This window comes from Styela clava, chromosome 9 (assembly GCF_964204865.1).
Source record: "Styela clava chromosome 9, kaStyClav1.hap1.2, whole genome shotgun sequence".
In the NCBI taxonomy this organism is placed as follows: domain Eukaryota; kingdom Metazoa; phylum Chordata; class Ascidiacea; order Stolidobranchia; family Styelidae; genus Styela; species Styela clava.
The window spans coordinates 18003566-18018824 of record NC_135258.1 but is presented as its reverse complement, the minus strand read 5'-3'; the positions used below and the strand labels follow the sequence as shown (position 1 = coordinate 18018824).

General features: G+C 34.7%; 1 protein-coding gene across 2 annotated transcripts; it reads left to right on the top strand.

Annotated features, from left to right (window-relative positions):
* Positions 1-156: 156 nt before the first annotated feature.
* On the top strand, positions 157-13344 carry LOC120339085 (sodium- and chloride-dependent GABA transporter 2-like). 2 transcript variants are annotated; one of them, XM_039407143.2, is made up of 12 exons: positions 157-481; positions 3105-3239; positions 3817-4048; positions 5557-5689; positions 7495-7629; positions 7906-8009; positions 8497-8621; positions 8818-8930; positions 9791-9931; positions 10575-10778; positions 11395-11568; positions 11751-13344. In XM_039407143.2, the coding sequence occupies exons 1-12, from the start codon at positions 253-255 to the stop codon at positions 11931-11933; spliced, it is 1908 nt and encodes a 635-aa protein (XP_039263077.2). In that variant the 5' UTR covers positions 157-252; the 3' UTR covers positions 11934-13344. The 2 variants fall into 2 exon arrangements, with proteins under 2 accessions (XP_039263077.2, XP_039263078.1); XM_039407144.2 differs by lacking the exon at positions 157-481 and adding an exon at positions 1018-1308.
* The last annotated feature ends 1915 nt before the right edge of the window (positions 13345-15259 follow it).

Genomic DNA, 15259 nt, shown 5'->3' with positions numbered 1-15259 from the left:
CTCGCACATAGAAGTAGCCTACGCAACGTCCCCACCTAATACCATTTAAATAACAACGTTATATCCAACGACGGAAGTCTATTTGGGCAAGCTGTTGAGTTCAAATGTTCTACAAGTGTCGTAAATCTGTTACCCTCTAACTTTGACTCCAGTTTTATCATATTATTATAAGAAATGTAACAGGTCTGAGGAAATAAGCGAGAGGTGAGGTTGAGTACCTCTTAACCAAGATTTGTTACCGAATTTCATGAAATGAGTCTCATGCAAAAGAATAAAGTCCATCCAACACTAGATGATGAAAACGACTCAATTGCTTCAGATGGACAGCAGCCAACGAACACGTCTGTGGCGCCGGCGGATGCTTTATCCCAGAGAGACACTTGGTTCGGAAAACACGATTTTCTTATGTCATGCATTGGTGCAGCGGTTGGGATAGGAAACGTATGGCGATTCCCCTTTTTGTGTTACCGTAACGGAGGAGGTATGCTATGTCGTTATGTTCGTATCTCTTCGTTTTGTATTTGTGCGGAAAACTCTTGATCGATTATGTTGCGCCACGGTCTTATTTCTTTTTCAGATTAGATTTATACATAACACGTTTCAGTTGAAAATTTTAAGCAAAAACGTAGTCTATTATTCTAGCAGGTCAGTATAGAAAACTTCTTGCCAACACTACACCAGTGCATGCCAAAAGAATTTCGATGAAACCGGCCGAACAAAGAATGTCTAAAACCTGGTCGTTCAACAATAAAACAATCATTCGATAGTGGGCGATAGACAGCGTGATAGCATCATTTCTTTACAATTTCTACAGTGGATTTCTCTTCTTTCATCATCTTTTCGACAATGCGTGCTTATCATTTATTCAGAAATCGTAGAGCCCGCTACAAAGGGGGCCCAATTGAGTCAGACTAGTCGGATTTTTTTAGTCTCATTTAAGAATACTGTGGCCATGTGTTAAATTCTCAATATTTGATCGTATATTCAAAAAAGTTCTTAAAGTCGAAGAATTTAAAAGTTGCTTCTTCTAACAGAATTTCGAATATTTAAATTCTATATTAAAAATTGTTCGACAGTCGTTATATAATATGGATAGCGGCGAATCGTTGACAGCAAATCGAAGTACGTCTGTCCTGATACAGAAAAGTGTGGTGGATTCAGATGCCTTACCTCATAAGAAAAAGAAAGAGTTGAGGAAACGGGATACTTGGAGTGGAAGATTCGATTTTCTTCTGGCATGCACGGGAACAGCTGTTGGGTTAGGGAACGTGTGGCGTTTTCCATACTTGTGTTACAGAAACGGCGGAGGTAGAGAAACTGTGTTTTAAAATCTGGACTTGGAATCTTTTTGTTATAATAAGCTGTAATACAAGTCGTTAAATTTTTTTTTCATACATATTCATACTACCAGTTTTGTAATAGCAAAATTTCGACCATTATTCCCGTTATATTTCAAAGTGAGTTCATACTCAACAATAGTAAACTTAACCTAACATTGCCAATATAAAATCCGGGTTGTGGTAAGATACCTCCGTAATCAGCACGTCCGGTGTTCGGTCATTTTATGAGTTAGATCTTGTCCGAAAGCCTCGATCAAGTATGAATTGTGTAAAACATATACATATGTCAAATGCAATTCATCTCTTGTATAAGCGAAGTTAACGATGAAAAGCTAAAACAAGACCACTTCAATGACAAAACGATTTCGAGAGTTGTCAATTACAACATAGACCTGCGATCATAGTCGCTCGCGATACAAGTATCATTTTAACTTTGCCCGAAATTCTTTAATTGTTTTACATATGCCTGATCGTGGGCTAGAACCATGAACTGATGGCAAATAATCTATACATTACCCAAGCTTGCTTATGAACCGTTTTATACCGACAGGGCTGTAGATGCGCACGCATTTTCGAGGAGACTATTCAAGTACATCGACCGTGGTTTATTTGGCCAGGTCCTCATTTCGGGCCAACGTAAGCGCATCGATTTTTGAGTGATGCTAGTCGTAAAAGCTGTAACGTATACAAATAAACGAAAAATGTATCAACAAATTGTAAGGGGGTGTTTCCGAGGCCGAACTGCCTATTTTCGATTTCATGGTGTTACACAATAAAATCCATACAAATCAGCGCAGACTGTGGTCGTGTACTCTCCAATAAAAAGTAAATCAAACTAATGCTTTTGAGTCTGTACACTCCGCATGCACGTTTCATCATATATTACTGTAGTGTTCAAAACAATGAAACTGACCAATTCGTATTGCGTTCGATTACTAAACTAGATTCTGTATTTAATCACAATGTCGTTATGACCTATGGATTCGATATATCAATATCTTATAAATGACTCAGCATCATGCGATCGTTGTTCACAGCATATTACTAATGATTAAGTTTTGAATACGTTTAAAACATCTTAGCGTGATTTAACGCAACAACAGCGTTTTTTTTTTCATAAATTAGAATGTGCGGCAAAATATAAAAATTATTTTTCTGAAATTACTGACTAATCGGGTATATATATATAAATAGCTTCCGGTATTCAATGGACGAAATGATTCAGTTTTTTTTTCATGGTGTTTGACCTAGCACAAATATTGTTGTGGGGGATTCTGTATCTAATAGATCTATTCATGGTATATTGGGATCAAAATACACATGGAACTTTTTTAGGGTCGGTTATGAATCGAATAGTTATTTATTCGAATCGGTTCAGACAAAATTTGGTATCGTCGTCATCTTGTTATTTTTTGTCCGCCAGGTCGAGGTGAATCCTTCATTTTTTTTATTCAAAGCACATTTTTAAAATTCCGACATATATGACTCTTTTCTTCCTTGTGCGTTATTGATGAAACATGTTTCTTTTTGAGTTAGAACACTCAACGAACTATCTGAGTTATGTGAAACCTATGTTTTCAGCAATTTAAGTGTCAGGAAGAACCAATACAACAAAAAGTCACGTATAATAATCATACATATATATTCGAGATTCATCTCGAAAATTATATTTGATTAGATTCTGAAATCCACCAGGTATTCTAAAATGCCCATCCCTCTGTGTATGACTAACATGACACCAAAAATATCCTTTGTTTTGTTTAGGAGCTTTTCTGATTCCCTACATCATAGTGGTGGCGTTGAGTGGAATTCCAATATTCTTCCTCGAAGTGTCCCTTGGACAATTCACAAAATCTGGAGCAATTAAAGCGTGGGATAGTGTTTGTCCTTTATTATCAGGTACTGTATTTGTTATAATGAACGCATTCTATTTTTTATTTTTTTGGTAATTTTAGACAAAAGTGATGGTTGGAGTTGTATCCAATTGTGATCATATTATGCAGATTCAGTATGTTATATAGTATACAGTATACTGTGGAGTCGGGAGTCGAAGTTTGTCGGTGTTTAAACTTAGACGGAGTTGGAATTTCATACTTTCAATAATAATAAAAAAGTCAAAATCTTTATTGGAAACCCAGATAGCATTATGTTTCTAGGCGTTCTCAATAGTCTATTCAAATCCTTCAAATTTCTTGTCATTGACTCTGTGGAGCTAGAGTCGGGAGTCGAAATTTTTTACAGTTCGGACTCCGTTGATCGGAGATTCGGAGTCGGTGGAATTTTTTTTCATTTATTTTTCATCGCGCAGTCGGAATCGATTGTACATAATCCCCTCCTCAGCCCTGGTTATTTATCGCCTAAACCCTAAAGTGATCCGTAAATAGTTTCAACGGCTAAAATAATAATACTAGGAATTCATTTGCTTATTTACATGTGACTAAATTCTAGCTCCGGTAACCTTATGCTTTTATACAAGGTATCGGCGTTTCAACGATCACCATCATTTTTTATACGCTGTGTTATTACGCTGTCATCTTGGCATGGGCGTTGTTCTATCTTTTCCAATCCTGGCGTACCGTGCTTCCATGGAGTTCATGTAACAATACTTGGAACTCACCAAACTGCGAATCTAACTACACATACCTCAAGAGCATTAACATGACTGCCGAAGAAGCTAATGTGACGTCACCAGTAATCGAATATTGGGAGTAAGTGAGCCTGTTACTAGTAAAATATAAATTAATAATTTGAACTTCATTTTTCTTTGGTGGCTATTTAGTATTGATATTCTACTTATCATGTGTTTAGTGCTAATATTAAAAAAGACAGGCTGGGGATATAATTAGAATCGATGTATATTATAAAACGATGTATTTTAATCTATTTAAAAAAGTACAACCGAATTACTGTAAATTACCAAACTGTTCAGTTATTCAACGAAATTGGTCCAGCCTGCCCCCCGTATGGCGAGTAAACAAAAGCATTGACTTTTTGATAATTGGTTTCCAGAGTGAAATAATATGTTAAGTTGTCAGTCAGTTCCCCACCTTGTCCTTGGAAGCTCCATATACAAGCACAGAGATCAAAACTAACATATAAAAGTTACATGTATAATATTTCTTATCACATAGCAGTAAAATAGTAAACTTACTAGCATTTTAAATTTCGAAAATCTATTTGTCAAAATAGAACATCAGTATTCCTATTCGTTTATTGATGAAATTGATAATTAAAAGCCATGAAATACCTACGTTACCGTTGGACCACAATTGGCAGTTTGTATGTATGTTTCGTCTTTTCTTAGTATCTACGGGTTGAACAACTGCAATTTTTAACATTACATTGTACTGCTGTACTTTTCCACTCGGTACAACTATTTTAACCGCCAAATCTGCGGTACATGACACCCATGCTATCTATCAATATAAGGAGATAGTTGTTGTAAGTTCCTCTGTGTAATATTGCCAAATAAACTTTCAGAACCCATATAATATACGGGCCAAGTCAACCCGATATACGTGAATAAACTCAGATTGTTGTATCTGTATGTAAGGAGTAAATTCTTCCAATTTGACAACTTCAATGAATAATTGAACAATACTTTATTTTTATCGGACTATGAAGATTATATTCCTGATATCTTGCCTTATCTTGTACTGTGACACATGTTGTTATGGTAGTTATGTATTTTTGAACTCACCCGTGGCGTGTTGGTAAATACCGTAATTTATGAATGAAAAAAATGATAGGTCAGTCTTAGGAGGTGTGTATTTGACATCCAGCCCAAATTATAGGCTACACTTCTCCGTAACTCTTATTTTAATTAACCCTGACACTCGCCCAGTTTACTAGGATTTGTTGGAGTAAGACACCGATTTTTGATTCCAACTACACCATTATTTTTGCACTATAATTCATTTCCCTCGTTTCTGTATTTACCAAGACTGTGAGTTTTATGCCAGTGTATCCTCTCGAAAAATAAAATTTTGAAGTCAATTTGCACGTTATATGTCGAATAATTATCTTACAGCAGTTTTCCTTGTCATATTGACTTGACTTAAATCAAGTTTCGCATCAATTGTTATTTGGGGCTCATAAGAAATGAGACTCTTTTACCTCTGACTGACTCTGAACTTACTCTGCTAAATCTTGATGGAAAATAACTTTTTGGAATCTTCATGGGTGCGAGTTTGTAATATATTTATTTCATTTCCAGGAAGCACGTTTTGCAGATCAGCAGTGGAATAGACGACGTAGGTGGATTGAGATGGGAATTGGCAGGTGTTCTATTTATAGCCTGGTTTGTGTGTTATTTAGCTGTTTTCAAAGGGACGAAGTCGACAGGCAAGGTTGGTGTTCATATTACTTATTGTACGTACTTGTTCACATAACAACATTGGTTATGATAGCCAAATAGCAATCTACAACGACAAATAGCAAACTAAAAATTACACAAATCTCAACTATTTTGCTTTTGTTTATTTTCTGTATATTTGTAAACAAAATGAAACGTTTTGTTACACAGATATGACGATATTAGGTAAACGTAACGTCAACAAAAACGCTTTCTTTATTACTGTATAAAACATATGTTGTTTACATTCGTTCAAAATATAAAAGGTTATCGATTTAACACGTTCTTAGGTGTTTTATAATACAAATAAATGAAAACGGATGTATATTTTACAAAAAATATGGAGTAAAATATGTACTAACAAAAATATCAGGGAAAGTTAAGTGGGTTGAGCTTAATAGTGTTTCTGATTCATTATCAAATATATTCTCCAAGCATCCACATTTTGATATTAAGTGATATAGCTGCTTTATTTTCGAGGTTTTTTCTCGACTAAACTCCTCATTTATGACAATACCAAGTTCCCTATTACTTTTCGGAGGTTCGTAATATAATCTCTTTGTATATAATATATACATAACACCAAATCGATGGTGAAAAGTGCTGAAAATATGAAATAATAGAATAAAAAGCGTTTGCAAATTGTAAATATTGTTTAAATTTCAATTCAAACGATATGTTGGGAATATACGATTAGCGATAAGTAAAAAGGATCAAATGCCATGTTAGAACAGAAGCACATTTAGCGTGATATTGAATATTTGCTGCCAGACTATTGTTTGTTTACAATTCAGGCCCGATCAAGTCTAGATCCACATCAACTATTACGCACTATATTGTTTACAAATCGGGACTATCCCTTTTAATATATTTAAAGACAAATACGTCTTAAGTGGATGAACAATGCGTAAACCAGGGGTAAATTTTTAGTATAATTCCAGTATCTTTCCATAAACCGTCCTGATGAAAATCTTGAACTTTTGACCTATGTAGTAATGTAATCTTTCTGATGGTAACTCATACGAAATGGATTTTTACTTATTTTGGAAATTTTACGCAAATAGAGAAGTGACATAATTAATTCTGATTTTCAATTTTTATATTGTATTCGTATAAACCTTTACTATGTATATTTACTTGCGTTTCTCCTGCTTGTGAAATTAGTCTCAATAAAATTGATAAATAAAAGAGCAAAGGTGAAGCTTTAAAATTACAAAGGAATTTCCCCAAAGACCATAATCTAATATTCTTCCACACAACATCCATTGCGCGATTGCGACATCGTCCGGGTAATTTATCCGAAAACATGAAATCAGACCACAAGGCTATTGGAGTCGAGCTTTGGCAGTTTTTAATAGTATTGTAGCCGGAGACATATTTTTAAACTTGGAATCGAAATTTCAAACTTCTAAAGGCGGTAATCGAATCAAAATTCTGGACGAAAACTAAATGAGCTTGGAGTTGACTATGCACACTTAACAGATAATCGAATAGGAATTGCAATTTCTCAATGTTGTTTTGTGGTTAAAATCTGGTTTGTTGAGTTTTGGTAGCTGGAACGTAGTGGAAATTTCTTTCAAATGGGAGTTGGGCCGGAGTCGTTTTTGAATGGATCGGATATTGGAACCTGATTCGGTTGTAAACTGCCCCGACTCCGTAGTACAGCATTTCACAAAATATTGGGGTGTGTCAAGGATGACAAGACCTGATCGAAAATCATCCAATTATGTTGGCCAACATAAAATGAGGCAATGAATCATGTTTATAATAGTGATAATCAATTTCTTTTAATCATTTCAGGCAATGTATTTTACTGCAACTTTTCCGTATATCATGCTCCTGATTCTACTAATCAGAGGTGTTACTCTGCCTGGAGCTGCAAAGGGAATACAATTCTATCTCCAGCCCAATATGACAAAACTTGCTGAACCTCAGGTATTTTATATTACTTTCTGTATGTACAGAAAGAAAGGTAACGGATTTCTGTAAGTCACGGTGTAAATCAACTTATATTTATTTGGTTAAAAATTTTAAATGGATATAATAACATTATAAAAACACAAATTCCGATTAGCGGAAATTAAAACATACCCCTACTTACTGAAAAAATGGTTTTAAACAGTTTGACGTAGTTTCTTTGAAGTAACGTTTAATTTAAAACGTTTTTGTATGATTATGGACATAACTCACCACATTCACTTTATTTAAAAGGTCTGGATTGATGCTGGCACCCAAGTTTTCTTCTCATATTCTCTATGTATTGGTGTGTTGTTATCACTGGGAAGTTTCAACTCATATGGGAACAATTGCCTGAGGTATATTGCGCTTACTGTGATGTGTTACAAATGCTCCGAACTACTTTTCGTCACCTCATTACACACGATTTGAACGGAATGATGTTTTGCTAAATTGTTGTGAAAAATCGCTTTTCTCCGTATGCGATGGACAAATCGATTAACTATGAAAGAAGTCACTACAAAACTACTATTTTTATTTTTCATTTTTTTCGACTTCGGAGTGCCGATATCCACACCAAATATAGGTGGTTTTTCTCATTCACCAGAAGACTTTCGATATCTACAATTCTTCTAACAATTAACTGGAATCGCGTTTGCCATATTATTCAATTGACTTTCGTGTCCGTATATATTAGCAAGTTCTCTTGTTTTTGTATTCGGATGGAATGGAATACTTACCTGTTGCCAAGGTGCTGCCTGATCACCAGCGTGTTTAAAAATTCATGCGAATATCGCACCGAATACCGAGTTGTTGCCAATTGTTGATCCAATACTGCATTTACAGGGATACACTCATTATATCAGTAGTGAACAGTGGAACAAGCATTTTGGCTGGATTCGCAATTTTTGCAGCACTCGGATTTATGGCTGATGAGATGGGAGTAGAAGTAGCGGATGTAGCCGAATCTGGTATTTATTGAATCTAAAAATATTTGTAGGTGGAACTTTATTTGGTAGAATAAAAGCAACTCAATTAGACTATTTTTTTGTCAGTATGAGATCATATAAGTAAAAATTGAATTCAATTTCTTTTTCATTTTTTTTCATGAATTTTCAACCCACGGCCGTTTTGATTTATGTGAACTAATGGTTATGTTTGTTACAGGTCCCGGATTGGCGTTTATTGCGTATCCTAAAGAAGTAACGATGTTGCCAGTTTCACAACTATGGTCTAGCCTTTTCTTCATCATGATATTCTTACTTGGGATAAGCACTCTGGTAAGCCCTACATCTTATTTGGTACTCTCGTAGTGTGTGTACCAGGTTAGGGTACCATAATTTTTTTCCTATTTTCCTTATTTTAGTTCTATTACGAGTTCGGGAACTGTCTGTGTTCGCCAAGTAAATATACCCCCTGCCCATAAGCTTCAGTCCCTTCACACAAATTAATGGAAAGAAGGAGAACAAAATTCGTTACCTCCATATTGGTACACACGCTTCTGGAGCGTCTCTTATTTTATTGGACATGAAGTGAAACTACGGATCATTTTGCAAAATTTTCGTTGTTTTGAGGGTTGGTAGTATTCAGAAAAAAAGCCATTTTTTATATTTTAGTACTTAGAATAGGAGAATATTCAACTCCAAAATTTGCTGTATTTTTATATTTCACCTGTGCACCTTTATGTGAAAAAAATCGTGCAACGTTTGGCTGTAATTTTGTTAACATTGCTGTGAGCATATTAGTCATTTAACCCTAGTGTCTATTCATTGCCGTCGAAAAATTCTGCTGTTGATTTGAAGGAAATCAATTTTTTCGGTAACTAATCAACCAATCCATTTATTATGAATCCAAGATTTTAGTATTCAAAACTGAAGAATATAGCGTTAAAAAATTTATCAAATTTTGTATGAGTCCTACGGGACTCGTTATTTCATCCCAAATTTTGCTGTATGTTACAATTCACGGGCGCACCTTCGTATGAAATCCGGTACAATTCATTTATTATTGACCTGCAATTTTGTGACATTACGGTGACTATATTAATCATTTGACTTCCATGCTATATTTTTGAAAATTGCTCTCTTGATTCACATCCGTACGTGTTGCGCGTCGTAATAACTAAGATATTTGTTTTCAGGTCACAGATACATTGGCATTGGTTACTTCAATCGGTGATATGTATCCCAAGTTATTCAGAGGTGGGAAATACAGGAAGGAAATTTTCATGGGATTGTGTTGTTTTATGTGCTATCTGGTTGGGCTCAGTATGGTAACAAGGGTGAGTTCAGATACGAAAAGTAGAAACATTTAATTAGATTGTAATAATGATGGTTAATTCGTATGGTTCAAGTAAATTCTCTGTTCAATCGACAGCTATTCATTCGGTCTGGTTTGTTGAATAATCAACCCATACCTGCTTTCCTGCTCGCGTTCCGTACACGGAACGATAATTTCCCATAGACTACTATTAGTAACTAGTGCTATATCAGTAGTATCTCGCTGCTTCAAACTAAGAATTTGCCTATAATTCTTCAATTAGTGCATGTTATTTTGCCCTATGAATTAGTTGTACAAGAAATTACATATATAAATAGTTTTTTTATATAAACAGCTATTTTTAAAAAATTGAAGTGTAATCACAGCAGATCACTCAAAATGAAAACACGAAGTTAATAAAATGAGTGCTCCTGAAGTATGCGCACCAAGATGTCGCATAACCTAAACCCTAACCTGGTACACAACCTGAGTTCAGGTTGTGCGCCATCTTGGTGCGCATACTTCGGGAGGTCCGTAAAATGTAATCCGTAAATGCTAAAAGTTGTGCAATTATTAGTCTTCTCTTTTTCAATGACATAAACCATTCTGCATGAAATATTATGGGCAAACAGTTTGTTTGAGTTATCCTGCCTTACCTATTCTAGGGTGGAATGTACGTTCTGCAATTGTTTGACTTCTACGGTGCCAGCGGATTCGCATTACTTTGGACCGCGGCGTGGCAATGTATCGCTGTGGGATGGTTTTATGGAGGAGAAAAATTTTATAGAGCCATTGAAGACATGATCGGATATAGGCCATCGCCTTTCTTTAGAATATGCTGGAAATATTGCTCACCCACTCTGTGTTTTGTAAGTATTATGAATGATTAACTTCGACTCTATATGGAAAGGTTTTTCAGTTCTGTTTTTTGTGTAATGCTTACTATACGTGAGTAGTCGTTTTGATCTTAAAGTATAAAATATATGTCATTGAGCATACAACGCGCAGCTATCCTATGCTGATTTAAAGGTATTAACAATTTTCATAGATTAAAAGCATCAATCTGGGACCTTAGCCCCTGTTAGGGATACAAAGAGCTTATATAGAGACCGGAATGCAATTATTATTTTAATCTCGTTTTTTTGTCTTTTAATATCAAACTTGGCGAATAAAGTTACCGATGAAAACTAGTTGAAACTAAATTTTTTTTGCATCGGAGATCAGGGGCGCAAAGTGGTGATAGACTTCAAAAGGAGGCCACAGATCACGAAAGCTTGAGATCCAAAGATTTAATTGTTACTATTTCTTACTTGGTTCAGTCACAAATAGTTCAGTTATATATGTAGTGTTGAAAAGAGTAACCCTAAAAAATACCCAGAATTCACTGAGAAATTATCAAAATAGAGATAAAAAAAAAATATAGGAATCGCACGAACACAATCTCTAACTTTTTAACTCAAACTATTTATTTCCAATTCATTTTAGGCCATCTTGATTTTTTCCATTGTTCGATATGAGCCATTGAAATATAACAACGTCTATGAATATCCACCTGTTGGACAAGCTGTGGGATGGATATTGGCATTTTCGTCAATTCTCTGCATACCATTAAAAGCTATCTGGGTTCTGTTCAAAGCCAAGGGGAGCAATCTAAAAGAGGTAAGTCCAAAATTCGAAATTTATTATTTTGTGTATGGTTTGTGTTTTACCATCGTTTTCATACTTTATAGTCTATTTATAGTCTATAAAATAGGGTTTTCCATGATTTTAGAAGTTGAGAAATTTCCGACTTCTTATTCTCTTTTATCTTTTCTTCGTCTAATTTTATTTCGTTTTGACAGAAATTCCAAAATTCGTTGAAGTGCAAAATACAAACTCCAGGTGCTGTTTTTGAGAACATCGGCGAGGATGGTATCGATAAAAACGATGATGAGAGTGATGTAACGCCGCCACCTCCTTATCCCGGAAGTGCAGAAAAAACAAGGGAGTACAAACTTGTCCCAGATAAAGAGACTTCCATGTAGTATAGCACGCAAAGGTCGAACAATTGGAAAAAATATCAACTGGCCGAGGAACAAGAGAATCAGTGAATTTAATGTTAAATTACGCTTAAGTATTATTGCTTTTCAGACCACACGTGTTTGATTCAACCAAAAATTTGTGAGAAGTGAATTTGGAATTATTATGAATTTTCCTTTTTTTGATTAGGTTTTGCATAAGGCATATTCATGAATTCCATCCTAATTACAATCATACTTTTGAGCAGTGCCGTGAGTCGGGGAAAATTCACTATCGGCTCCCGACTCTAAGTTGAGTACAAATGGCCCCGACTTCGACTCACGAATTGAGAGAAATCAATTCCAATCATGGTCAAACTTCAAAAAATCAAATTTTTAAACAAACCTTTTGCTTTCTCTGATAGACTGTTAAGATCGATCAGTAATCTCAATGATTTTGAGCTTGTTTGAGAAATTCTGATTTCTTTTATCAACATCGAAAGTCTGAAATCCCGACTCCGACGCAATCCGAAATTCGACTCCGGAAAATTGAAACTCGACTCCGGCTCTGACTCCAGTGAAAACATGCGAAACTCCGACACCACAGCCTCGCTTGTTAATACCATATTAACTAAATAACCAGACCTTCGCTTGATTCTGTAAATATTCTATTCTTTATTCTGCATACAATCTTTGACAGCTTCCTGCAATAGCTCTTTCATATCGTGCCAAATGAATTAACTGTATTTCAGTTTCATATAATTGTCCAGTATTGATTAGCATAGTCATTCGATGTTCAATCATACCAAACGTCCTACATCGATAAATTTCTTGTAAGCGCAAAAGTTCCAATGAAACACTCAGATACAGAAATTTACTAACGAGTGTATATATATGTAAATAAATTGTTCTGCATTATTCTTTTTATTGACATCAAACCACTCTTCCAGCTCCTTAAGTTAAAATCCGCACACATCCGCAAATTCTTTGCAAAATATTTCAACACTGTTAATTTTGTTTCGAGTCCAAATCGAGTTTATAAACTTTTCCTAAAATGTGTTTAAAAATTCCATTAATATTACGAAAGTTTTCGTATCATTTTTGATTGTGACTTGGAAAACAAACTTCAATTTGATTCATAGTCAAATGAATCCATTTAACAATATCAGATAAATATTGACTCAAAGCGTTTTATTATAATTTTCCAGTTGAACTATGTTGTTTTTTGTTCATTCCGAATTTTAAATTTGTTTTGTTTGTTTGTTTTTGCTTTATTTATATGGGTGTGTAGCAAGTAGGAAGCTTTTGAAAAAGCGAGCGCCCTAACATTCTTTGTAGTTGGTTTAATTTATGCTCATTACGTTAAATAAGCCGTTCAGTTTAGCAAGTTTTAGAATTCGTTTTTTTGTGGATTAAAAGAATCAAAATGTACAGTGTACATATGCTGAAAAATCATTAAAATCTGTGATTTTGTGAAATTGATGAAAGAAAAGCGGGTCAAATATGGATACAGATATATTTTTACACACCATCTTCAGGAAGAGTAGAAATATCATGTAATCAGCAATGAACTTTCAATGCCAATCCGCGACACAAATTAACTAATAAAAACATTACTCCTCACTGTGATATTTCACGGCTGATGAAATTTAGATTCTACATAAAACCACTGTCACAACGATATAACAGACATATTATATATATAACATAAATCGAACTACTAATTTTTTTTTAATCTATGCTAAATTCACATCAAAAACTGTTAAACTATCAATAATTTCTTTCATTTAAAAAATCATTTTTGACGAATATATAAGATTTAAATATCTTCGGTTTGCAGTCGCTTCCGATTTTAACTGTATGAACGAATTCGAAATCAATTAAATAATTAACAGATTCGGGTCATTAACCCTTTTCCACGGAAATCGGTAAAGCAATAATATTTTCGTCTAGTTCAGCGCTATGGAGTATTTACAATCGACCCAGGGGTTCAAGCATCCAACGAAATAAAAATTTTGAAATTATAAACGTTAGAGTATGCAAGCCTCATTTGATAGATTGTTAGAAAATCTTAGTCAAGGTAATTTTTTGAGATAGTGTAGTGAATTTTGATCTTGATTTCCACTATTGAAAGTCTAAAAATCTCGATGCGATGATTTCGACCCAAGAGCTGGAAATACGAGATAAAATAGAAAATTGATTGAACTGATATTGCAATCACTAGATTTTAATTCATCATAATCCGTAATGAATTCGATTGTGGAGATAACTCAAAAGAGGTCGTTGAAAACCGACATGTGAAAAGAGCGCATAGTGCTAAGTTATCGTTTTTTTCGTCTCCAGTGTTATAGTATCGTTGGCAACTAAACTGAATGTGAAATTTTTGCGATATATAGTATATATTTATATATATATATATCTGAAATCGTATTGAGACAGCATTTTTTTATCTGTTGCGGAGCTTCTAAAACAATACTTTTTTTGTTTTATTTTGAACGTACATGATATATATCGTTTCAATTCGTAATTGAGCATAATGGCCAGGTCAAATTTCAACATTTTTTGTCGCCGTCGAAAACCCAAATTTTGACCTGATAATAACAATATTGTTTATTTTATTTCGAATTCAATTCTTTAATATCTTCAAATCAATCAACTCACCGCCGATAGTTTTTCTCGCAGTGCTCACAACCAGGGCTGCTACTGTAGATGTTTCATAGCTAGATCTAGATGTTTTGTTCAAGCTCTAGATGTAAAATTTGGAGTCTAGATGTTAGCTATAAAATTATTTCAACTTATTATCCAGTGAGAAATAAAAAGCGATGTGTATAATTGTTAGAAGAATAGTATTTTGAATTATATAGATGTTAAGGTTGATACAACTTGAATCATATAATCTAAAGGATTTTTATCGCAAAACTGGGGGGAGCAATATAACTGTATGAAGTATATGCTAAAGTTTTTCATCTTCAGTATCCCACATAAACAGATGAAACAGACTACCTGAAGTTTGACTGTTTTAAAAAGCGTGTCTTTGTTTTCGGTGAGCAACATATATACGACATCCATCCTGTCAGCTGTCAGAAAACATAGCTATCCCAAAAACAATCTCGACAGGACAGAAAGTCAGTTTTACAAAACTTCGATCTTGTAAAGACACAAAGTGTTGCGCTCGATTCTATGTAGCCTGGTTACTTCTCACGCACATTAAGAGATTGGAGACTTCAAAAACGCGTCCCAATACCCCAGTCCTGACCCCAAACCTATATCGGTTAATTGTTACAACTAGTCCGTGCTTTCAAGCAATTAAAGTCTGTAAACAGCGGTTAAAGTGCCGCCAGATTCTTCTGTGC

Coding starts and splice junctions, on each gene's coding strand:
- LOC120339085 (XM_039407143.2), top strand. CDS start 253: ATGAGTCTCATGCAAAAGAATAAAGTCCATCCAACACTAGATGATGAA. Junction 8,010..8,496: donor TATGGGAACAATTGCCTGAG/GTATATTGCGCT, acceptor CTGCATTTACAG/GGATACACTCATTATATCAG. Junction 8,622..8,817: donor AGCGGATGTAGCCGAATCTG/GTATTTATTGAA, acceptor TGTTTGTTACAG/GTCCCGGATTGGCGTTTATT.